The sequence below is a fragment of the Seriola dumerili genome, unplaced genomic scaffold (assembly GCF_002260705.1).
Source record: "Seriola dumerili isolate Sdu_G_001 unplaced genomic scaffold, Sdu_1.0 BDQW01000409.1, whole genome shotgun sequence".
Classification (NCBI taxonomy): domain Eukaryota; kingdom Metazoa; phylum Chordata; class Actinopteri; order Carangiformes; family Carangidae; genus Seriola; species Seriola dumerili.
Window position 1 is genome coordinate 1829399 of NW_019174664.1, and position 25251 is coordinate 1854649.

Sequence of the window (25251 nt, forward strand, 5' to 3'; positions counted from 1 at the left end):
CCCTGCTGATAGGGGGAATATTGGACCATCTCTTGGGTTTGTAAATATGGGGAGACAGTTTGAACAAATGATTACTTGTTTCTTTGATGTCTTATGTGTCTGACTAAGCAGAGATAGAGGAGAAACAAGCACAGACAATATATTTCAAGGTTTTTAGATGAAGTGTCTAATCATACCCTGAAAGCACTATTTCACTCTTGAAAGAATCAAGGATCTTTAAAACAAATGTCTCTCTTTTCTCTTTCAGAATGATGTGAAGATCACTTACGAAGGACAAGACTGCACTTCAGCTCATCTTTTACAGTGCAATCCCGCTCCGTGCTGATACACACACCCAGTCGTTTTGTCTGAGCTGTGTATTTTTTGGAGCCCTGTGGGAATGGGAACGTGCTTAGATAAAGGATGGACTAACTGCGGCCTCACTAAAGGTCACGGCCCCCTAAAGGTCATGTCATGGCCCCTGGCACTGTGGCTATTGACTCTAATCTCGATGAATCAAAAGACGACTGTGGGACAGACTGTGAGCACCTTCCAATCAGAGAGGAGGGAGTGGTCGCTGAACCACCTGACTGTGCATCAGTCCACTGGGGCTCTGTACGTCGGAGCTGTCAACCGAATCTACAAGTTGTCGGCTAATCTCACCCTCCTGGTGTCCCATGACACAGGGCCAGAGTATGACAACAAAGCGTGTTATCCTCCGCTGATTGTCCAGCCCTGCTCCGAACCTTTGGCCTCTACTGACAACGTTAACAAACTGTTGCTCATCGACTACTCTCACAACCGGCTGCTGGCCTGCGGCAGCCTCTACCAGGGCGTCTGTAAGCTGATGAGGCTGGATGACTTGTTCATCCTGGTTGAGCCCACACATAAGAAAGAACACTACCTGTCCAGTGACAACCAGACAGGGACAATGTATGGGGTTGTTGTGCCTTCGCAGGGTCAGGATGCCACTCTGTACATTGGCACAGCTGTTGGAGGCAAGCAGGACTACTTCCCAACTATCTCCAGCCGCAAGCTGCCTCGTGACCCAGAATCCTCCGCCATGTTGGACTATGAGCTTCACACCGACTTTGTTTCATCACTCATCAAAATCCCCTCAGACACACTGGCTCTCGTCCCGCACTTTGACATCTACTACATCTATGGTTTCGCTAGCGGCAGCTTTGTCTATTTCATGACCGTCCAGCCGGAGACTCCAGAGAACGGGATGCCTGCAGGCGGCTCCCCTGGCGACCTGTTCTACACCTCTCGCATCATCCGCCTGTGCAAAGGTGACACGAAGTTCCACTCCTATGTGTCACTTCCTGTAGGGTGTGTACACAGAGGCGAGGAGTACCGTCTGCTGCAGGCGGCTTACCTGGCCAAGGCCGGCAGGGTTCTGGCAAAGTCGCTCAACATCAGCGCTCAGGAGGACGTGCTCTTTGCTGTGTTCTCCAAGGGGCAGAAGCAGTACCACGACCCTCCGGATCACTCCGCTCTCTGTGTCTTCACCATCCAAGACATCAACACGCGCATCAAGGAGCGGCTGCAGTCCTGCTACCAGGGAGAGGGAAACTTGGAGCTGCACTGGCTGCTGGGAAAGGATGTCCAGTGCACCAAGGCGGTAGGTAGACTGTAGAGAGAGAAAGGCAGACAGTGAACGATGCTCCCATCATCATCTTGTGGACCCTCTGATTTTGCCTCCCAAAATTTTAGGCGTTTGCATACACAGGTTTAGATATAAAACCCACATGGTGTTCAGCTGCTCTGATACAGATTTACTAAAAGTTGGCTCTTCATGTATCTGCAACCGTGATTGCAGCCTAAATAGCTGATAGGCCGGCAGCCAACGCTGTGCTGAAGAAACCATTCAGGTTTTCAGGATCCCACGAGAGCAGACGAGCTGGAGGAGATTAATTCCACAATGCTAATCAGACAAGTTTTGTATGGAGCTTTGATTTCATTCAGGGGTTTGGGCACTGACGCCCGCCTTCTTCTCCTCCCCTTTCTCTCTCTCCCTCCCCCTCATATCTCCATCCTTTTGCTCTAGTCGCTGTCAGCAGTATTTGAACCCTCTGAGACCTGTTCTTGATCTTGAGAAAAGGGCTTTCTTGTAAATGTCCAAGTCTGTGCCTTTGTGAAAGCTGTAATTCTGTATAATGAGTGGCTTTCACGGAAACTAGTTGAAAGCAAACGATGAAAACAATGACATTCATCACAACCATCGCTCTGGTGGTTCTCAACATGTACTTTCATTCCACGATGCCATCAAACAAATAAGATGTAATGTTATTCATAAAAGCAGCTGAGGGAGGACAGAGATACATAATAATTCAATAATTAACTCTCACTCTACAGTTAACCAAAGAGGTTTATATCTAGTGCGACTGTAAATTAAATACCATGGTTCACTTTTGTTAAGATGTCTTTAGATATCGTGTTTCTTGGGTTACGTGAACGTGTGTCTGTGTGAACGATCAACAGCCTAACGTTTTTAGAGATGCATCGATACGGTTTTTTGAGGCCAAGACTAATATCAGAAATTTTCCTACCTGTGCCAAGATGTTAGACGTGTCTGATAATTGCTTGAAAAGACTAAGATGGTTTTATTGTGTTGCTTTACTGACATGTAAAAAGTTACAAAAATGCCAGTTACTGGGTTAATGACAAAATAGTTTACAGTCATACAGCCACATTCAGGCACATGGGTGCTTTGAGCTAAATACTAAAGTTAGCATGCTGACATGCTGATGTTTAGCAGGTATCATCTAGGAACCATGAATATCATCCAGTAGTTGTTGAAACACTTCACTAAAAACCAAAAATGTAAAACTAATACCTGTAGAAAATTTTTGGGTAAATCTCTCTAGTAGATGTTGAGAAATCTCACTGGTTAAGTGAAAGTTTCGACCTGCGGGAGGCGCTAAGTGAAAAGTCAGTGAATCACCAAAGTCATTGTGATTCATCCTCTTGACACCATGAATATCTGCATACAATTTCATGACGACGAATCTGAATGCTGTGGAGACATTTCACAAAAAAGCTAAAATGTCAACCTGATGGTCACACAAGAGCAAAAGTCAGGGCATCACCAAAGTCATAAGGATTAATCTACTGGAGATAATGAATGTCTGCACTAAATTACATGGCAGGTGGTGGACCAACTGGCTGACAAAGCAACACTTGAATAGAGTAAGTTTAATATAGAAATATTTCACCAACGATATGTAGATAAATCCTCTATAGTTTCTGAAGCTCCTTCCCAGGGGTTATTATACACGACATTAAAAATTCAGCAGCAGAATTCTAGATGTGCAATTTTTCGGGGGAGTCAAATGTTTAAACATATGTACACAATATTAATCTTCAAGAGAAAACAGTTCAACGAATACCTAGACAGACAGAAATGGCTCATTCGTCTTTTCTTTTACAAGACTGGATGTCAGGAGTAAGAAGAGAAAAAGTGGGCAGTGATGATATGAAGTTTGTTTACGCTGAGTTCACTTCACTGATCACATTCAGTAAAGCTCAGGAACATCACTTGATAAAAGGAAAAGCACAGTAAGGCCTAATACGGGCATGAGAAGTAGGGATGTGAAATGAGAAATTAGCTGCCCTAAAAAGGTAGATTTATATACTGAGTGACAGGCAATTAGCAAAGGTTTGAGGTGCATTTTAGTAGATGTAACAGGACTGCTTAGCATGCAGCTCTCTTTGATGCTTAATCAAAACCTGACATCTCTTGTGCTGTGTGTTTGTATGATGTCAGATCAAGCGATCTAAAAATCACAGAAACAGGCGCAAAACACACAGCGTTTCTCGTGTTTGCCATCAGCAATTAGTCTGCTCCGCAAATTCGCCCGCTCCGAGGCTTGTTGATAAACGCAGCAGCCCAAACCCTTTTGAAGTATCCATTTTTAACCCTGAAAATTGTGCAGTTAATGCATGTTAGGCTTACCAGAAGTCAGTTTGAGTTCTCTTCTTCTATTTGCAAGTGTCTACATTGATCTCAGTCATTTTTCTGGCTCCCACTTACGCTCTTCCCTCTCTCTCGTTACCTCCATCTTCCCTCCTTATATCTGTCATCCTCACTCCTCCTTCCTTTCACTCTCTCACCTTTTCTACCACTCTTACTTTCACCTCTTTTGCTGATTTCTCCCTCACATTTTCTCAAAAAAAAAAACACCCCTCTCTATCCTCAACCCCCACTCCCATCTCTCCGCTCCCTCTCTCCATGCAGCCTGTTCCCATCGATGATCACTTCTGCGGCCTGGATATAAACCAACCCCTGGGGGGTTCTCAGCTGGTGTCGGGCCGGACAGTGTTCACTGAGAGCAGGGACAGGTTGACCTCTGTTACCTCCTACGTCTACAATGGGCACAGTGTGGTCTTCCTGGGCACCAGAAGTGGACGGTTGAAGAAGGTGAGAACAGTACACTGACAGTCACAGGCAAGCATGTTTTTTAAAACTGAGATCAGACACTCAGAGATCGCCTGGTTGTTTTCAGGGTATTGCTAACTCTGAAGAGATGTAACCAGGGTCTTGAGAACAAATCGTATTACTTCCCTACTCTAAATGTAACGACAATTTCTTGAACCTGCTGTTGGTGACCCATTGGCATCTCTACCTCATCAGATGGTCTCCCTGTTTTAGGTTTTGGATGCCAATGCAACATGTAGCCTGGCCCCAGACTTCAGAATCACCGCCCACATCTCAGATTTGCGCAGTGATTCAAACAAGTCTGATATTGTGCCCATTGGCAGCTATTTGTGCTGCTCGGTGAAACAATCAACTAATCACAGCTTACTAAGAGGGATCAGAACGGGAACATCACCTTCCTAGAATATAGTAGCAGAAAAATGGCATAATGACATGCACAGAAATAACAACTCTCAAACTGACATATATTGTGTGAAAAATGTTAAATGCGCCTAACAATTGTTACTGCAGCTTTTGTGTTAACTGAAAATGATGTCCATGGACGGATATGTATCTTGCTACTGATTTATAAGAGCAAAACAAATCAAAATAAACCCCCTCTCATTAACACAATGTCAGGCTGAATTAATTAAATAAAACAAAATAATAATTTAGCTTGATTACACGACTACACAATATGACAAGTGTATAGATAATCTGTTGTGCATCAATTCTGAGGGAATGAAGGCAAAACCTGATTTTCAACATTATGGGAGTACAGGAGCAGTTTAGTATTGCACTTCCATAAAGTCTGGAGACAAGAAACAGGCTACAAAAGGAAAAGTCAAAATCAATGCTGCAGAGAATGAAATATCCTAAATTTTAGTTCCTTGTATGTGGAGTCAGGATCCAAAAAATACTAAAACCTACATTTCCCTTAATGCAACTTGAAGCATCTTTTTTTGTCAGATCATCCCCATCTGGTAAATATCTATGTCTTTCAAAATCCACGTCCACAGTGTGTAACTTTCATTTCCTTTAAAAATCTGAAGGGATGAAATCTGTGAGATGATCAGACGGATATTTCACAACTGTTTTTACAAGCTGTGTAGTTCTCCCTATAATAAACCCAACTTCAAGTGTAAAATCGGTGGGATACCCCTTTAATCACTTCATCACTTTAAAGGTTTCTGCCACCAAACTCCATGTAGTATGATTCGTCAGATGTCCATGAGAAATACACCACTGAGATACATCATCCACAGCTGTTTTTGTGTCTCACCACCACGGCACATTTACGTAATTATGATCTTTTATCCATTAGCTCTAATTAACGCAATAATCTGCTCAATTAATGACCTAATTACCATAACTGGTAATGTATGATATATCGTGATGATTATGTCGAGACACTGTACAGCTGAACAAAGGTGCAGTAATCATGCGGCACGGTGCTCTTAGACGAGAACAAATTGATGTAAATCTCCATCCATGACTACTTGAATCACAACTGAAGCACTTGCACGTTCTTTTCCTTTGTGTCAGTTGAAAGAAACATGACATTATTCAGCTGTAGTGCCTCTTGTTTAACAGCGTCCTGGTGGATTTTTGGTTTGAATGGCTTTTAGCATTACAAAGCACTTAAAGGGCCACTTCACTGACTCTGAACATTACGTCTGTGTACTTGACAAGACTTTTTACATGTTTATCATTCGACTTGTGAGTGTTGAGTGTGAGTCTCTGTATGTTGCATAAATCCTTTACGTGATGAGGCACAAGGAAATGTAATTTACTTGTCTAACAAGTCTATTTTGTTTTTTCCTTGTTTCAGAGCCTAACATTAGTTTTCCTGTTCTCTTCAAGTTTTAAATTCTGCCTTATGTTTTGTGAGTTTCTTTTTCCTGGTTTCAAGGTTTCAAAGTCAAACTTAAGATTTATTTTATTAATGGGATACGTCTGCAGATATTCAACACTTTTTATTGATAACAAATCCAATGAAAAGACTAAAACCAAACATGACCAAACCACACAATTTATTATGTTCTTGCTGCCTGTGTATCCAGTGCCTGATATAGCTTGTTCCTCTGTGCCACAGACGTCCATTGTTGTCCAAAATCTATTAAAAACGCATTAGTGAGCCACACTGTTGCACATATGCATTCCTTCATTACAATGAACATGGGCACTGTGGTTTATTTTGAGTCAGTCCCACATCCACTATTGTGCTGCCTTATAAACCCACTACCACATCAAAAGTGCAGCTGAAAAATAGTCCACAACAAGTGCACTTTTCACTCTCATGTTTGCTAAAAACTACAGTGCCCAGCTGTTTTAGGAGGTCACTTGATCTGTTTATAAATGAATCCATATGCGTGTGACCCCTTTTAAAGATTTCAGTCTTCAATAGGAACAAATGAGCTTACGGCTGAGAGCGACGGACAGGCTAGGGAATTCCAAAAGCATTAAGAGATTGACTAACACATTGTTGGTTTTGATCCTTTCATTGGATTTGTTGACAATAAGGAAAATATAGAATATCACAAGCCTTGCCCATTAAAGTTGGACTTTAGTAGTCCTTGTTTCAAAGTCTTTAGGCATCCTTTTGTTCCAAGCTTAAATTTGCTTCTCCTGGTTTTAGTCTAACTTAATCTGGGTAGGAGATGGTTTAGAGCCTTTTTCAGCTGCTCAACCTGTGCTTATATCATCAAGTATAGGGATTAAGGATGAACTGACAGGGCATGGTGTGCTAGAAATGTACTAGTCTGTATGACGTGTTGCCCAACCAGCAAAAAGTGAAGGCATAAGTGTTTATAGCTGTTCTGTTCAGAGCAAACAGCCTGCTGTCATAAAGAGGCCAGACGCAGTAAACGTTCAAATGGGGATAATTGTGGATTGTTGTTGCACTTATTTGTACATTCAAAATCTGATGCAGAGTGAAAAAAGAAAGTTTGAGAAAGAAGTTACTGAACCCTGACTACTTCAGCGGTGCAACTAATGATTACTTTCAGTATCAACTAATTTTGTTCATTATTTTCTCAATTAAAGGATTAATTGTTGTCAGAAAATAGCGAAAAAATGCTGCGAAAATGCTTATTGTATCGTTTTGCAGTTCAAAACCCAGAGACATTCAGTTTAGTATTTATGCATGACACAGACAAGCATCAAATCAGTTGATATTTTTGCCGACACTGAAACAATTAATTGATTATTAAAATAGTTGCTGATTAATCTTCTATCAAAGGACTAATCAGTGAATTGACTAATCATTTCAGCTCTAGACTACGTCTTTACCTCCAAGTGGGAGTGCCTGTCCGGGGTTTCAGACACTGTTCGAAAGTCTGACCGGCAATTCGTTTGAAGCATGCTGACCCTTATGCTATATCAAGATAGGTTTGAAACTCTCTGAACAGCAGTTTTAGCGTGATAAGGCAGGCAAGCAAAGCCAAGGAAGCAAACAAGAATATGCTGTTTGTTGTTGAACTGAGGCACAGCAAACAGGCATCTATAGGATCCTTTACACCAGAGCCACGGATGTAAGATGACCTCTTTCTGAGAGCTTCACGAAGGTAATGCAGCTCAAAAGCATACTGTAATGATACATTATAATCAAATTTCTATAAGGGCCGTTCTTTGATCGATCTGGATTGACTCGGTAGCACTGTGGGCTCTGCACAGTCGTACAGCATGCAGCTGACTGAGGAAATGTGAGAAAGGACTGTTGTGACACAAAGCCTGCGGGCGTCAGTCTTATGAGGAGCATGCTGTCTGAGACACACACACAAACACACACGCACACACACACACGCACACACACACACACGCGCGCGTGCACACATGCACGCACACGCGCACACACACACACACACACACACACACACACACACACACACAGGTCAGACTGAGGAACAGAAGATAACATCACTGCAGCTTATTCATTGGATGAGCCATCGGGGAAAAAGACAAGATAGCCTGCCACAAAAAGAGAGAGAGAGAAAAAGAGAAACTGAAACAGCATTAGACATAGACAGAAGAATGGCCGAGGGAAGAAACAGAGACACAACAGATATAAAGGTAGAAAGACAGAGATATCATTTGAGAAGGAGAAAGAGGGATGGATTCAGAAAGAAAGAAAAGAAGGGAAGAACACAGAGGGAAAATATTCTGCAGGTGTCCAGGAAATGAGAAGTAAGTTTGAGTGAAAAAAATCAATCATTACTGTGTTAACGACTGAGTGTCTAAGGGCCAGAGTTAGTGATTACACTGACAGAACATGCAGTCATGATTCAGACTCCCAGGAGCCTCAGAGGAGCACGGGGTCACCTCTCCAATCCTATTCCATCACCCCCAAATGGACAGGCTGAGTGGAAATGGGGCATGACAATAAATGCCATCAGCAGATCACTCTGGCTGCAGGGCCACCGCAAAGGTCAAGCCTGAAACAGGAAGGGTGTAAACCAGGGTGAAAGGTCACAAGGATAACCAACAGTCTCACCATCCAGGTTCCATGCAGCATATGGACGTGTCCATCAGCGTCTCTCGATTAGGCTACTCCTGTTCCAGATACAACAGGACATTTCTATCATCATCTGCCACAGTTCTGTTGCTTTTAGCTGGGTAATATGACCCTGTGCGTTACTCTTAATACAAGGGTTTATTATACTTTACATGATGTACGAGACTTAACAAGGTGAATCCAGGAAAAAGTGATTCAAATCTATTTCAGTCTCAAGGCAGGAGGGGCAGATAGAGCTGCACAGCTTCCACTTGTTAGCAGAATGCTACAAGGTTAGCATTTCAGCCAGTACAACAAGGTTTTAACTTTTCATGCAGCAATACATTGCATTTAAGTTTGCTTGCTCTGCTCATGCGGTGCTCTGGCCAAGCTGAGCCTGAGATACACAACAGACAGTTTTTTGTTTTTCGCTCTCTTTTTTTTAACTTTTGGTCTATTCTCTACGAACACGGCACATGCTGCATGCAAATTTAAGCACACATTTCAAGAAACATTCGAAGCTTACATGAAGGCAAATGCTCAGACAAGGGAGGTAGGGAGAGTGGAGTTAAATTTCATGAAATTATCTCAAGGACTGAATGTACTGAATCATTGCCTCTGATCAAATCAGTTTCTCTCAGCTATTACATACTACATTCCCTGTTAAAAGCTTTACTAAAAGACTGCCAACGACACAGAGACAATCATAATGCAATAACTCTGTAGCAGACAGGCAGCTGCTGGGCAATTATCCTCATAAAAAGTACTTATCTAGTTTTCTACCTATCTAGTTTTGTGTAGAGCTGAGAGAAATACAAAGAGACCGATGTTACCACTGAACTGCAGACTGTAACTGAACTGAGCAAAACTTTTCAAATCAACAAGCACCATTCCTCATTTACTCCAATGAAAAGGATGTAAGGATGTGGGTGCTTGATTTTAAGATGGATTTATACCAACACAAGTGGTACGGACGGTAAATGTTTACAATCTTTCATTCACTTTGTGCGTTCACCTTAGCTAATTAATGAATGGGATGCCACTGTGGTAGAGAGCGGCGATCACAGTAATCAGACGGTGTGCAGTGGAAATGGTTTTGCCAGATGTCACTGACAGAAAAGCAGCAGATAACTGAGTGTTCGCAGTAACAGAGGTAGGCTGGTTATATGCGACTGGTCAGTGTAAGAAACTATTAGAGTAATTCTGTGCCTGCCAGAACGGCTGTGCGTGCAGCTCTATTACCATCATCCAGACTATAAAAGAATTACTTTTGTGCTTAGATTTGTATATATTATGATTGATCAGTAAGCCTACTCTAAAACTATAGGACAACAAACACTTTTCCTCCTTTTATATTCTATTTCTCTTTCTGTAGGAGGGACAGCAGATTTTTGTCTCTAGGCTACTGAAACTAAGTATGCAGCAAACACACTGTAGAATGACATTATACCTTTGCTTACCCTGTGGCAGCCTCAAACACATAACAGGTGCTGAGTGGAATTGATTTTCTGAAGAAATGTTTCTGCAGAGCACAGTAATGCTCAAAAGGACTACAATGGCATACAGAGTGAAACCTGATGCTTCTCTGACACAGGGAGTGTACAAAGAAGACTGTGCAACTCTATACCAAGATGCTACAAGTTTCTAGTTATATTTTGTGTTTTGTGCATATCCAAGTTCAGAGGGACTTGAAACGATGTCATAGCTGCCTGAGAGAAGTCGCAGGGATATTTTAATATATGATTAATCCTTTAATCTGTGCCGGAAGACTAAGGTAGACAATGCTCTCGACAGGCTGCAAGGGTGGAGTAGTGGTTCTCTAACTGAAGCGTCACAAATTTGAGCTGTCTCAACACTGCTCCTGAGCCAATGATGCCTTTACTGTTCTATTACTGTCTGTCTGAACTATCTCAGTGCTGGTAAATATAATTTAGTGGATGCACATACTGTAATATGAAGGGGGTGCGGTGTTGAACGAAATAAAAACGGACCAGCCACACTGACTCAGAGGCTGCAGTTACTCAGCAGCAGTATTTCCCTAGACATGGTTGAAAATGTTAAGCTCATGGCAAATAAAGCCTTAGTCAAATACTCTCATGTGCAAATAGTGGATTCATTATGGCTTATTGAGAGTTGACCGGGTGGGGAAATTCTCCAGTGCATGGCTAAATGACTTGGACTTTTCAAAGTCACGGTTTCTAAAGGGGCCAGGAAGGGGAGATTTGGTGATTGAAATCATTAGAATGGAGTTTCAGAGGAGGGGAGGGGCACTGGCAGAATAGGTGTGTTTGAAAGGCTAAATTGAAAGGATTTTCATAACTGCATGAGGAGAGCTGCACCTGAGGGTGAAAGTATTCAGAGCGGATCGCTATTAGATGTCTTCGTGCAGCTGAAATAGTAAATGGTATTAAGAGAGGCAATTTTGTGATAACACGTTAAGGTGTCCACCCTCCTGCTTTTCCTTACTACAGTTTTATTTAGCAGCCCTTTCTCCGGCTCTCCATGTCCTCTCTCTTTCTTTTTTTCTTTCTCCTGCTCGGTCACACAAATGGAAACACATGAGCGGACTATGACTGCATTGCGGTCAGGAAAATGAAGACCATACGGGTGCCATGAATTGTTCCACTGTCCCCCTCCTACTGCTTTTGTTGGTGGGCCATGGGAAACTGACAAACAATGGAAGTGATTGGAGGCATGGGGGCCGTATGGAGGAGGGCAGGAAACAGAGAACAGGAAACCATGTCCTCAAGGAGACAGAAATGAAGTGAACATGTAGAGACTCAAAAGTACTGTGGTCAAGTTGTAGAAAATTTGGTATGAAGACTTGGAAGCTGGCCACGCAGCTGAAGGTTAGAGCGAACTGAAAATCTGGCTGCTGCAACTGAGAGGCTTTTAACAATAACTATCAAAAACACACATGCACTGACAGACACGCACACACTTTCAGACGCCTTAACCTCTCTTCTGACCCAGTTGGTAATTGCGTTTAGGTATGGGCACTTGCCAATATACAGCATATCTATTGGCTGTGATCAATTCGCCTCCCTTTGTGACTGTAGTTAATGTGATGGCTGAATGATTAGTCGTGTCCTGTAATACACATCTCCACTTCAGTGACCCCTCGTCCCCTGAACGCTCTTCGTTTTCATTAGCCACTGCAGCTCAGCTCTGTCCCGAGCTTTGCCTCATTAGCATTCACAGAGCCGTGATGGATATATGAGCTAATCAATGCCCGCTCTCCTCAGCTGTCACCCACGATTGGAGCATATGCACAGCCACTCAACCTTAAAGGTGGCCAGTTGTCTGGCCCTTATGTCGCTGCATGCCCCTTGTCACAATATTGAGTCAAACCTGGGAGCATCCACTGTGAATTCTGTGCCAAAATCTGTCTTGCTTACAGTCTGTGTACATCTACTTCTAGATCTAGTCTTGCGTGTATTTTCATTCTGTGCCCTTTTCCAGTGTAATGGAAGATTTATGTGTGGTTTCCTGCCAACTTTTAACTTCTTTACTTTTAGTGGTTTTATATGAAAAACAGTACTTCACTGTACATCAGATGTTTGCATGCACAAGGACACAGTGGTTTCCAGAAAAATGTCATGTAATGACTGAAGAAGACAAGTATGTTGTAGCAGAAATTAACCAACCTCCATGTGTCTGGTTCATGTCGGACAGACAAATCTTCAGGCACAGATGAAACCTTGTTAGATTGGCAGATTGGGAATGATTGGTTGAACAGAGTGCTCCATGCCTCCTGGGCCATCATCCATATGTTGAGGTTAGTTGGGTGAATTTGGAGGGCACAGACTGGCTGGCCACATATGGACACACTTTTTTTTTTTTTTTTTTAAGATTGGATGGCCATTACCACATAAACATAGTAATCATCTGCTTACAAGGCTTCCCAAAATGCAGCGGAGGTTCTGAGACATTTACATGTGCACTTCCTCTCAGCATGAATGATAATCATCGCCTGAAATGAATCCCAGAATCAATTCCACATGAAAATACTCACAGGGGAGACATGTTGATTGGTGTATTGCTCATGCAAAGTCTGGCAGCTTTACAGCAGAGTCAACCCGGCTCAAGCCAAGTGACATCTTAGAAGTCTAGGGTTTTTTGTTTTCTTTGGCTCTCAGAGGATGAGAGTACAGCCGAGCATTTAGGATGCAAACCCAGCCATGAGAAAGGGAGGCTGTTTTCATTAAGAGCACATGGGCTCAGGTTGCATATCTGTTTGTGGAAGCCATACTAAGATGGGTTGTTTATATCCATTGCAGGTTCTGTGAGGGAATTTCAGCAGCAGGGAGGATATTGCTGTTATTGGCTTAAATATTATTCATGGGTTAAATATATATCCTCATCGGCTGTGACACTCTGGGAAGATGAATGAAATGAAAAGCTAACTGAGGTCATATGAACATATGGTACTTATGGCAAATGAGTTCACTTCTTATGTTACATGATATGGACCACACAGGGGGAATCATTTGAATTGTAAGAGGTTTACTGAGGGTTTTGGAAACTATGTATTCCTCGATACTGACCTTAAAGGGCTGTCTTAACTACTTCAATAAGACCTCATTTGCACTTAGTCACTTCATGCATCTTGGGCAGGATCAGATAGCTTCTTTGATATCTGATAGCAAAGTGCAAACGCAACCATGAAGTATTTGAGGTGAATTGAAATCTGATTGCCGTGTTCTGGCGAGATGATGAAGTGCAGCTACAGAAAGGGTCTGTGTCCTGTGGCGACAGCGGCTGAGGTGACACTGAAAGACTGAAGTTAGCCCTTGTTCCCTGTCTCATTAAAATGACAGGAAAAGTGGTTTCACACCTGCAGCATGACTGACGGACTGTTGGGGGGCAGATGGTAAAGGTTTTGTCTTGCTGTAGTTCATAAATACAATTCATTCATTTGTTTTTTTCACTTGTAAATAGTTATTAGCAAGCAAGCTAAACTGTTAATGTTGGAACTGAACTGCCAAACTGCAGAGGTTATTCTCCTTTTGTTGTTTTTGGCAGTTCCCAAAGAGCTTCAGGTGCATTAGCCCCACTCTCAGGCCTGGAAGAGGACCAGGCCTTGTCGGCGTGTGCGTGGGAAAACCGAGATGACGCTATCACACTTGTGATCTGGTCAATAGAAACACATTCATGTATGTGTGGTAAAGTTTAAATAAAAATGTAGTCAGTCTTGTCTGACCTCTACTCAGATGAGGGTTAATATTGCACTGTATGGACTGTTGCATGTTGGGTGCGGGTTACTGATCTGCCACAATCAATGACAGTGTATTGATCAAACAAGTGATCATGCACACAACAACAAACTTAATGAGACACAACCAACAAAAGAGTGCATGCTCAGTGTGTAAGTGTGTGTTTGTATGCAAGCGCACACTCACTCAGTTTAGTAGGAACACCTAGCTCAGACTAATGCAGTCTAATACAACAGTCCTGCAATAAATCCTCCCTCCATGAAGGTTATAATGCTCAGTTTGTATTGAACAGCTGCATCGCATTATACAAAGAGGTGTGTCTGCTGTTTAGCTAACCATCATTCATTAGAATTGGGTGGACAAAATAATAGGAACGCCTGTCAACAAAGCACAATGCAGATCAACAGCACCACAAACTGCAGCCTCCAAAATGATCACACAGCTGACTCAACACCTGTTCAACACAGCTTCAACAAAAACTGAACGTTATAACCTTCGTCGAGGAAAGATTTATAGCAGGAATTGCATTGGGCTGGACTATTTTTTCCTTATTAACTGAAAACTGAGTGTATATGTGTCTTTGTTTGTCTGCCTATGTGCCTAGGTGAGACTCTGTGTGAATGTGTATATGTGCAACTTGTGTGTCATTTCCTACAAGCAGGCTCATTATAAAACCAATTAAACCCGCCTTACTCTCATTATGGAGCTGTGGGGCTTAAGGAGAGATTGAGGACCTGTTGTACTCCCGGGGGGAGGGGGGGGGAGGGGGGGTTCTGCCTGGTCAGCCCTGTTTTAAATGATAAAAAACACTTTTCAGTCAGCTGAAATCAAACACCGCTGATGGGTCATGATGGGTCTGAGTTCATCCCTGGTTTCCTGTCCCTAGGTCAGCCTCATCATAACCGCCTCAAGAAAGAAGAAAAAAAACACACACACACACACACACACACACACACACACACACACACACACACAGCTCAGTATATCCTTCTCTAGACGATTGTTTGGGAGATTTTTCATACAGGCTTTCACCACAGAATTGCTTACATGTTCTGGTTTCTATCTGAGCTATTTATGAAATGAGGAGTGTGGGAAAAAATTATGTATGTCTCCATTACTGTGTGGGACTGTGGCAGCAATAGGATAAGCAGGAGGAGGAGGAAGAGTAGGAGCAAGAGAGAGGATGGGGCACGAGAAAGAAAGCAGACAATGAGTGAGAGAGAAAGAAGCTTAGCTCCGAGATAAATCGGTCTATGAAATAATTATTTAAAGGATTGGATTGTGCACGGTGAGGAGGTAATGACAGTCTGACCGGTGAGAAACAAACTGTCTCTTTTTATGATCTGGAATCAACAGACACACATCCCCTGTGATTATTATGCTGGTTATTTTAGTGTTTTTGGATGTGGAAGATGATGCCCCGCCCTCCTCGTAACCCCACAGTATTTACCCTTCCACACACACACACACACGTTTGCACAGATTTTCCTCCCTCCCCTCTTCGTTCTTGGCTGGCGGAGCTGATGGTTGGAGAGACACAGCTGCCTGAAAGGTGGAGGCACGATTGATTGACGAAGTTTCGGTGCCCACGGGATCCAATCATGTAATCAGTTTGTATTGATTGACTGTCCCCATTGAGAGACTGCTGAGGCTCTGCCACCATGTGTGGAAGTTAGACCTGGCACTCATTCAAAATCGTCTGCAGTCAGATTTGATTTGGGTGGCGAGGTCGCCTAGGTCCACGCGGCAGGATGCACGCGGAACGACTGGTTGAATCGCACCACTTCGCAACACTTCCACGATTCTCTGCTCTAATTCCTCATTATCTTGCATTTATTTTAATTATTATGATTGAGAAATTAATTCAGCTTTACTGTAATTGCATCACATGGTTAATGATCCAATCTCCCTGGAATTTAAATAGGGCTTCAACCTGGGTTTGCATTGCTAATGAGGATTTTTTTTCTCTGGCGATCATGCTTTATTCAGACTTTTGCTCTCATTTCACTCTTCAGACTTAAATTTCAAGTGTCAAGCTATCATTACTGTATGATGCAATACTCGTCAAGCCTGCACCAATGGTGAAAGATGGGTTTTATGAATCCAATTAAAGTTTTTTTTTTTAAATAAAAAAGTGCGATAGGACTATTTCATTTTTTGTGGTGCAAATCACATTAGGTTACGCAAAATAACCCAGACAAATAAGGAGGTTTGTCTTTGTGGTTAGTAGGAGAAAGTTAGAACACATTCATTATGTAGGGAGTACTACAAATGGTTTATTTATATTGGCAATAATAAAGGGTTTTTCAGCTTACTCACCGTTTTACATCTTTACAAGCATTTCCACGTCTTCACGAGGATGCCTTTCGACAGCTCCAACATCAGTAAGCCACTTACTACAAAGACAGACCTGCTTATTTGTTTGCTTCACTGCAACAGCACATCTTGTTTGTGGGCAGAGTTGGGAGAAGAGAATTGAAAAGCCTTTACCAGTGGGCAACTGTTCTCCATGCTTGAGTTTAATGAGCCCCAAAAGATTGCTGCCTGAGAGTCACTCCAAAGTCAAATTAGGGCTGAGCTCACCGAACACATTTTAAAACTCAACTGCGTCATGGCTATAACCTCAGGGGTGGATTTGGGTTAGAGTCGCACTGGGCAGCTGGATTACTGAATGAGTAGCAGCAGATCAGTCTGTCTTTCTTCTCAGACTCACCTTTACAATGAATTTACTGTTTCTTGGCGGCACTAATAAAGACACTTGCGGAGCGAAGTCAAAGTATCCACACACTTATCTCCATTGCAAACACGCACACCCAGCTTATTGTGTAAGCTCTCAGTCACACAGACCCTCATCAGGGCATACTAATGCAGTAACATAATAAATATTAACACACACACTATTATGAAACCACAGGAAACTTTTGAGTAAAAACTAAATTGAAACTAACTTCCTTTCTTGGTGGAGGCTAGCAGTTCTCCCTGCTTCAGAACTTTGTGCTTAGCTCGGCTAATCACGTCATAGATCTCTGTAGTGGACACGGGGAGATGAAATTGATATTGACCTTCTCATTTACTGTATCTCCTAGTAAAACACTTACTTGTTTTTCTAATCCTGCCTTTTAACACACCTGCATTTACTGTATGAACTTATATCTGTGATGTCTTGTTTCCACGAGGGAACTACAAAGTGTCAGTGACTTCTGTTTCATATACAAATGAACAGGCTGTTTTTGTGTGTCCTCTCACAAACTGTAAGCAGCTTCTCTATTAATGAGCTCATGCTCTAATTGATTGCCATACTGGAGAGAGTTTCTTTACAACTGATAAGTCATTATCAGATAATTTGTCAACATAGAACAAAATGAAACCAGCTTGTACAAGAGGACTTTTTTTCTATACAGCAGAGGACAGATATCCCTTGACAAACATACAGTTGCCATTCACTTGCTTTGTCCCGCAGCACGACATTCATTGTCCCTGTCTCTGTATTTGTGTCTCTGTAGATCAGGGTGGACGGCCCTCTGGAGGGAGGAGTGCTGTACGAGACAGTGACTGTGATGAAGGATAGCGGCACCATCCTCCGGGACATGGCCTTCTCCCTGGACAGGAACTCTCTCTATGTCATGTCTGACAATCAGGTGAGGAAACGCCCTCATTTCCCTGCTGCTGTCAGGAGAAATGCTAAGCGATGGGGCGATGTAGCGAGTAGCGAGACCGTCCTTCAGCTGGAAGCCTGTGGGTTCAAACCCCTGTGACAGCGACCTGACATGTCCTTGAGTGAGATATTGTATGCGTGGCTTAAAAATTGGAGTCAAAAGTTTTAACTTGACATGAAAAGGTACAGTATAGGAATATGTTTGCCATCAGGTCAGTGGAAGCTGTACTTAAACAGAAAAAAAATTAAAATTATTTTTTTTTTTGCATTAACGTCGAGGCACAGGGATAATAATTAGCTCTTATTTCCAAAGGATTTGTTTGGATCTAATTTGTCAGGATATTGCAAAAAGAAATGTTTGGCTTAGGTCTGCACAGAAACCAGCATTACTGTTAGCGTTAGCTAAATAGATTTAAATCAAAAACATTAATTTATGATAAATGCTAAACTAATGCTATTTATTTGGAATCCCACCAGACGATTGTGACTTATCTCCAAAATCCAATGTGGCAACTCTCTTACATTCACAAACTGTATGTCTACAGAGTAGGGATTTTTAAATATGCAGGCTGTGTGTAAGGGGATGGACCACTGTTCTAATTACTTATCCATGCGAATCGACTTACAGTGCAAGCATCTTTTGTACGTGACACACACACATCCCATAGAAAACCATTAGCTGCTTTTTTTTTTTTTCTGTGTGGCTGTAACCCCAGCCCTCCCCCCTCCCTCCTCATCTGCTCCTCACTTGGCCCGGCATCACAGAGGCGAGCAGTTGTTGTTGTTGTTGGACGATATTCTCTGCACTCATTGGAGATAAGAGTGAACAGTGGTAATCACTTTCAACTCCCATCAAGTGATTATTTTGGCGCGGCTGCATGGCACTGTGAAATGGGATTAGGTTTCAGTGTGGCCAAAAAAAAAAAAAAAAACGCTATCACTGCTCTCAGTTGTCTTCTGACTGCTGGAATGTATTGAGCCAGAGTCACAGGACAGAGAGGCAAAGGGCAGTGGAACAATTGCAGTTGTGTCATTTACTTCAGAGTGTCTCCAAACTCTTTTCTGGCAGCTTGTAGAACAGTCTGAAAACCTATAAATGCACCAAGTTTAAGAGAACAAGGGATGTCATCTGAGGAAGTGAGGAAGAATAGAGACGCTATTGTGTTGGGTACTGTCTTCTAAAACAAATCAAGGCAGCGCTTCCTTCTGTGTGATAGACTGGAAGAGACAGCGCATCACTTATTGATGAGCTCTGGTCGTTCAAGGAGAGACACATGCTTCCTTCAAGGAGATAGCCAGCTACTCTCTTCACTCCGCCTCCAGTGACACATAATAACCGAGCAAAAACCAAACCTAGCTTGGCCGGGCATTTTCTCTCAATATTAGAACAGCCTTGGCTTTGTAGCCCTCAGGAGCTCCGAGCAGAGTAAAGCCTTCCTCTTTCTGTCTCCCTCTCCATCTTTGCACAGCTTTCCCTTCAGACTTTCCTGCAGCTTGGGTAAGGAATCCCCCAGGGAGAGGGCTTCACTCACAGATTTCCCACATTTCCAGTAGATCCCAGAGATGAGAGATTTTCGGATTCCAGGGAGCCAAACAATATAGGAATGATGTGGAATGAGGAGCGAGGCACAGACAGATTTGGCTGAGATCAGCCGACCCTTGTGGAATAACAATGAGCCTCTCTGTCTCCTGCCGAGTGAAACACGCAGGGTTAGCATGATGATGAAGAGTGAGCAGAGAAAAGAGGGAATCACTGTGTATGCGTGAGGATACGTGTGTGTTTTTGTGTGTCGGTGTCCGCAACAAAACATCATTTGGGAACCATTATTGATATGAAAAAAGAAGTCTTCACAGCAGTTAATCTTTTTTCTCACTGTGTGCCTTTAGTTTGATCATTTCTAAGAATAGAAATGCTCAGTATCCAAACACACAATAACCTCACTGAATGTCACTCGTCTGTCTGTGAAATGATGGCTAAGGCTTTAAACCTTAGAGAAGGAGGGGGAAACTGCTGCAGGGTTTTTCCAGGGCAATCTCTCAAAGTGCCACTCTCTAAAATGTAAAATCATTTCTCTCTACCTAAGTCTGTCTGTCTGTATCTTACCTCCCTCACCTGTGTGTGAGTGTACTGTGCAGCAGTGGTTCCCAACCTTTTTTGTCTGATGTACCCCCATGGCTCAGATGAACCCTTTACCAACACCACCCGTCATGTTCCATTACTAACCGGGCGAAGAGAGCAACCGCCCAGGGGCCGCAAAAGCCCCAGATTTACTCCGTATCATTTGGTCTACGTAATTTGATTAATGTCAAATGTGTTAGAAATTTGCACCACTGAAGTACAATAGTCAATCAATTGTGAAAAGTGCTCTTTCCTCCATCCTGTGGTCCGGTCTTGTAGAGGGCCCCTGTGTGTGCTAGTTTTAAGACCTAATTAGTTTATAAGTTTATATTGAGCCCATTTGTCATCAAATGTCAAGTCATTAACACACACAAAACCTGGGGAAAGGTAGTATTATTTCATCATGAGAGAACTGTAAGGCTGAAACCGACACTTAGTTTCATTATCAATTGATTGTTTAGTGTATAAAATGTCAGAAAATTGTGAAAAACAAGATATTAATTAAATCAGTCACAAACTTAAAGCAGTTACGTTAACACAGGAAAAACTGACAAATATTGACATTTGAAAAGCTGGTGCCAGTGAATTTGAGGTAAAAAAAAATAATGACTAAAATTTTTCAGTTGTTAGTCATCAGTTTGATTAATCATCTAACCATTTCAGCTGTACAGTACTTGCTGGTTTTTGGATGCCAGGGGAAGATTTTATTATAAACGATAGAAAGAGATGATAGGAAATGAGAGAGAGATGAAACAAGTCCCTAAAGTCACTCAAACAAGGAAGGCTGCAGTTCATGGGCCGCACCTTAATCCCTGAGCTACAGCAGCGCTTCTTCTCTATTCATTTTCAGTATTTTCATGTCACTGCTTGTGGAAGAAAATGGACATAATCATTTATCAGCACGTTTCTCCATCTATTTCAGCTCCATTCACAGCTCTCACTCACAGCAATGGGGGTCAGGTGTTACAGCTGACCTACAGTAGGTCGGTGAGCAGTCAGCCTGTTGTACCTGGTAGTTTATTGATTATTGTGGCAAGAAATATACTAAAGATCAGCCAAACAACCAAAACAATTTGTAATCCTTTTTGTTTGTTGACTTCATTTTTATAATCATATATATTTTTAAATGAATTCCTTTAAATTAGCTGAGCTACTCCCCAATATTTCATTACACAACTGCAGAATTACCTCACAGACAATACATACCTCTGGTTTGGAGTCACTGCTGTACATACTCTGTCTCTTATAAATTCCTATTATATACAACAGCAAATACGCTTTGAAGGAACTTAATTGCAACCGCATAACATTTTTTATTAACGTAATGAGGAAATTAACATATTTGGCAAGTCACAAATAGGTTGATACTGATACAGTAAAATGTTGTTACCTAAACCTAACTACAGACGGGACTGTGGATGCGAGCTTGTGACAGCCATGTGCTTTGCACACCTGCCATCCATTCCAACCACCGCTCGGCGACTACATGTAGTGCTTCATTCTTTAAAAAAACAAACTAACAAACAAAAATCCAGCCAGAGATCATCCTGCCACCACAACATCATTGGGAAAACAGTTTAGTAGTATATGAACATAAATCCTGGAAGACAGGGCTGGCTGTACAGCAGCTGCACTTACCACACTTTGAGAAAGCGAAAAGGGAAATGTTACATGAAGAAAATGTGGAAAACGTTTGAAAACTGAAAGTTTTACAGCCAGTGGTGCTTGTAATCATAAAATTTAAAAATTTATTTCTAAAATGTCCCATATCAGAGTTTTTTATGTCTTGTGCACTTCACTTCACAAGTTCAAAGCAGAACAAAGGTCTGCTGAAACATTAATGTTTGGCTTTTTAATTCTGTAATAAGTACCAATTAAAATGATAAATTCAGTTAATGATTGTTTTTAATTTTAGAACATTACTAAACATGACTACTCATTTCTTTCACATCCTGTACAATAAAATTACGTCTGAAAGCAAAACACAAACGATAAATGGGTGATGTAACTGTCCTGGATTAGATCATTATGTTTCTTGTCTTGTTGAGTACTAAAAACTAAATCCTGGATATATGACCTGATATATCCAGCCACCATGTGACTCAAAAAGTCATGTGATGGTTGTGGATTTTCCACAGCTAGGCTGAGGATATAGGATGACAGCAAAGCAGGGGTCTGAAGGCCTGTATGCTCCTCTGACAGCATTCGTAAAGTTCAAGTAAATCCGGATGAAAGCGTTAAAGTGTTAGTAAACTGGTAAGATGATAAGGTCGAGCATTAGTGTGAGGGGCATCCCAGATGTTGTGAAAAGATACAGATTGTGTAAGTCCTAAAGCAGGAAAAGTGGACATGATCATCATCCAGCCATGCTGTGATGCAACCACGTGGCGACCGATACAATCCAGAAAAACATTATTCAAAACTGGACCAGACTGAGATTTCGCCTCTCAGCAACGGAGAATTTTCATTGATTTCTCTTTGTCCGCTCTAAAGGATCAGTTTCTTCTGAAGAAATGATCTCAGAAAAGACGAGGCAAACAAAAGCTTGATGAGAAAATTACTACATACAGCATCTGGTCATGAATGATTTATGAGGCACATCTACAATGCATCGAACATGAACTGAGTATGAAGGCTTAATTCAGTGGTCCAAGAATCATAGAAGGGAGACACAGTAGTATTCACACCCCTTCACTTTCCCCACATTTTGTTATGTTACAGCCTTATTCCAAAATGGATTAAATTCCTTTTTTTTCTCATCAATCTACACACAATACTCCATAATGACAAAGCGAAAAAGGTTTTTTAGAAATTCTTGCAAATTTATCAAAAATAAAAAAATGAAATATTGCATGTACATAAGTATCATACAATTCAATACAGAACTTAAGTCCCAACATCTCCTCTGGACTGGCTGCTTTTCTGTCTCTCAAATGCATTTCTTTCATCTGTTTTTATGAAAAAGTTAAATGTGTTCTTGTTACTTTCCATATTTCCAAGATAGATGAGCACCCCCTACAACACCTGCTAGTATAAGCTTAACCCTTTTGTGCTAATTTGTTAGCATACAAAGGAAAATGTATCAGTGTAGCAGCAGTGCAGGTTCTTATGTCGTCCATAAAATCAACCAACGCTGTATTTTAATGTCAGCTGTACTGTCTAACTGTTTAGCTCTGCACGTCCGTCACAATTCAAATCTGCACTCACAACCCACAATTTAACCCACGATGGCCTAGACTTGTGAGAAAAGAGAAACAAATTTTGAATTAACACCAATATTACATGGCTGTATTTACTGTACAGTCCTTTGCAGGAGATGTGGAGCAGCCACACAACACGGTGTTTGAGCAAGGTTGTGTTACAAGGCTGGATTTTTAGTTTTCTGTCAAAGTGACCTTGATTGAGTTCCTTTCGACTCTCTTTAGTCCTGCAGTAAATTCTACCTTTTTTTGTTATGACTGTCAGACGGGATCTGATTCAACCCAGATTTTTGAGACTATAGTTTGTTAAGCATTGTGTATCTACAAACTAACAGGAACTGGGGTGACCTGCTGGAGTAGTGATTGAGACAAATACCATATTAATGGTATTGTGCGATTGCAGCTGGGGATCATTGTTGCATTGTCGTACCTGTCTCTCTTTCCCCATATGTAATGCCTGTATCTTAACTGTTGGTATTCAGTTAAGGGTGAATGCAAAAAAAAGAAAAAAAAGAAAGAACACCATATAATGTAATTGACACAAAAGGAGTCTGATCAGCAGATCCGAATGCTGAGTTGTTATATTTTAGTATCCTGTGGACATAAAAGCTAAGGGCATGTCTTTTGATCTTATTTGGATTCAACATGGTGTGTTTTTGCTCAGGTCAGTTCCACTAAACAATTCACCTCTGATGTGTGGCGCGAGCTTCACATTTGATTCTTAGCTGGGCAGCAGAAAGCAGAAGATCCATAGCTCTCCCCTTCTAAAGGTCACACTGCCTAACAGCCACAGACCAACTTTGTTAGTTTAGACGAGCTCCAGTCCACAACAATTCATGGATTATTCCTACTGCGTCAGATATGGACTTAGCGCCCTCACCCCCTCCCGTACTACGAAATCATTTCGCTAATGGAATGCACCGAATGGGTTCTGAACTGCTGGAAAAAAGAGAGAAAGTTATTTCGTGGGGAGCAGCAGATAATCCATTTTGCCAACACAGACCTGAGAGAGCACCCACTTATGCTATCAAGAGCACCGGAGACACTCTAATCCATAATCCACTCTTCATTTGTGATTGCTTACATCAGGAAATTGCTTGCATCATACGTCCAGACCTAGAATAATAAAGTATAAAGTAGCCAGGCTCAGGCTGCAGCTCCAACCTGGTTTTGTATGCAGGGGTGGTGCTGGCTGTGCGACAGAAGCGACTCTCAAGCAGCTAATGGAGAGCTTATGCTTTGCCAGACGTTCACACATGGAAGTGGCAGCAGTAGTAGAGTGTGTGGTTGTCTGTCCATCAGTTTGACTATGTTCTTTTTGCTTGTGTGTTCCTGTGTGTGAAAAAATAAGAGGAAGAATAATTACTATTGCAGGAGTACACAGAGGTGTTAGTAGTGCAAGATCCTTTAAACAAATGTCATAAAGAAAAGTTATTTAAGAATATTGCTGCAAAAAAATACTTTTTGAACAGCTGTGGTGTCGTTTCCTGTTGTCTCTGCCATGTGAGAAAAAAAAAAAAATCAGATAAGTCCTCATGTGGGCAGAGCCACAATGCTGCATATTGCAAATATGTGTGTCAGCAGCAAGAAGTAGAAAAAAAAACAGTTGTTTTCCTCAGGGATACTCTGCAGCGTGTTACTGTGATGAGGCTTCCATATATTGCAAAATAGACAACATGATGAAATGGGCTTTGGTCTCTCCTCATCAGAATTGCTTATTATTTAATCAGAATGTTTTGGTTGCATGCCTTCGTTGACCTTATTTCCACTCCATGGCAGCCATTTTTAACTTTTGTCACACAAAGAGTTGGAAACTAATGACATTTACATATAAGTAGTGTGAAAGTCCTCTGCACAGCAGTGTCAATTAAACATGTTCAGGTCAAACAAAGTTATGAAAGTGAGTTTTTCTTTATCTAGGTGTCTTTGGATTATGGGTGTATGTTTTGGATGAACTGTATATTATGTATATATAGCCTCCCTATAGTGTCCTCTGAATCACACGTATATCTGATTTTTTTCAGGATATAACCTTATATTTACTGCAATATTCAAAATATTCCATCTGTGTGTGATTATAATTCTGTTTCACAACAAAATAATTTATCTGGAGCTAGTGATCACATAATTGGACTTCCCTGTATCAGACCTGAGATCTGTTCTCCTATTT

General features: G+C 41.7%; 1 protein-coding gene across 1 annotated transcript in view; it reads left to right on the forward strand.

Moving 5' to 3' along the window:
* The first annotated feature begins 448 nt into the window (after positions 1 to 448).
* LOC111233553 (plexin-A2-like) overlaps positions 449 to 25251 on the forward strand; it is a 59901-nt gene continuing 35098 nt past the window's right edge. The window contains exons 1-3 of the mRNA XM_022761392.1: positions 449 to 1603; positions 4220 to 4402; positions 17611 to 17745. Coding sequence (XP_022617113.1) covers positions 449 to 1603; positions 4220 to 4402; positions 17611 to 17745 — 1473 coding nt within the window. The remainder of the gene's footprint in view (positions 1604 to 4219; positions 4403 to 17610; positions 17746 to 25251) is intronic.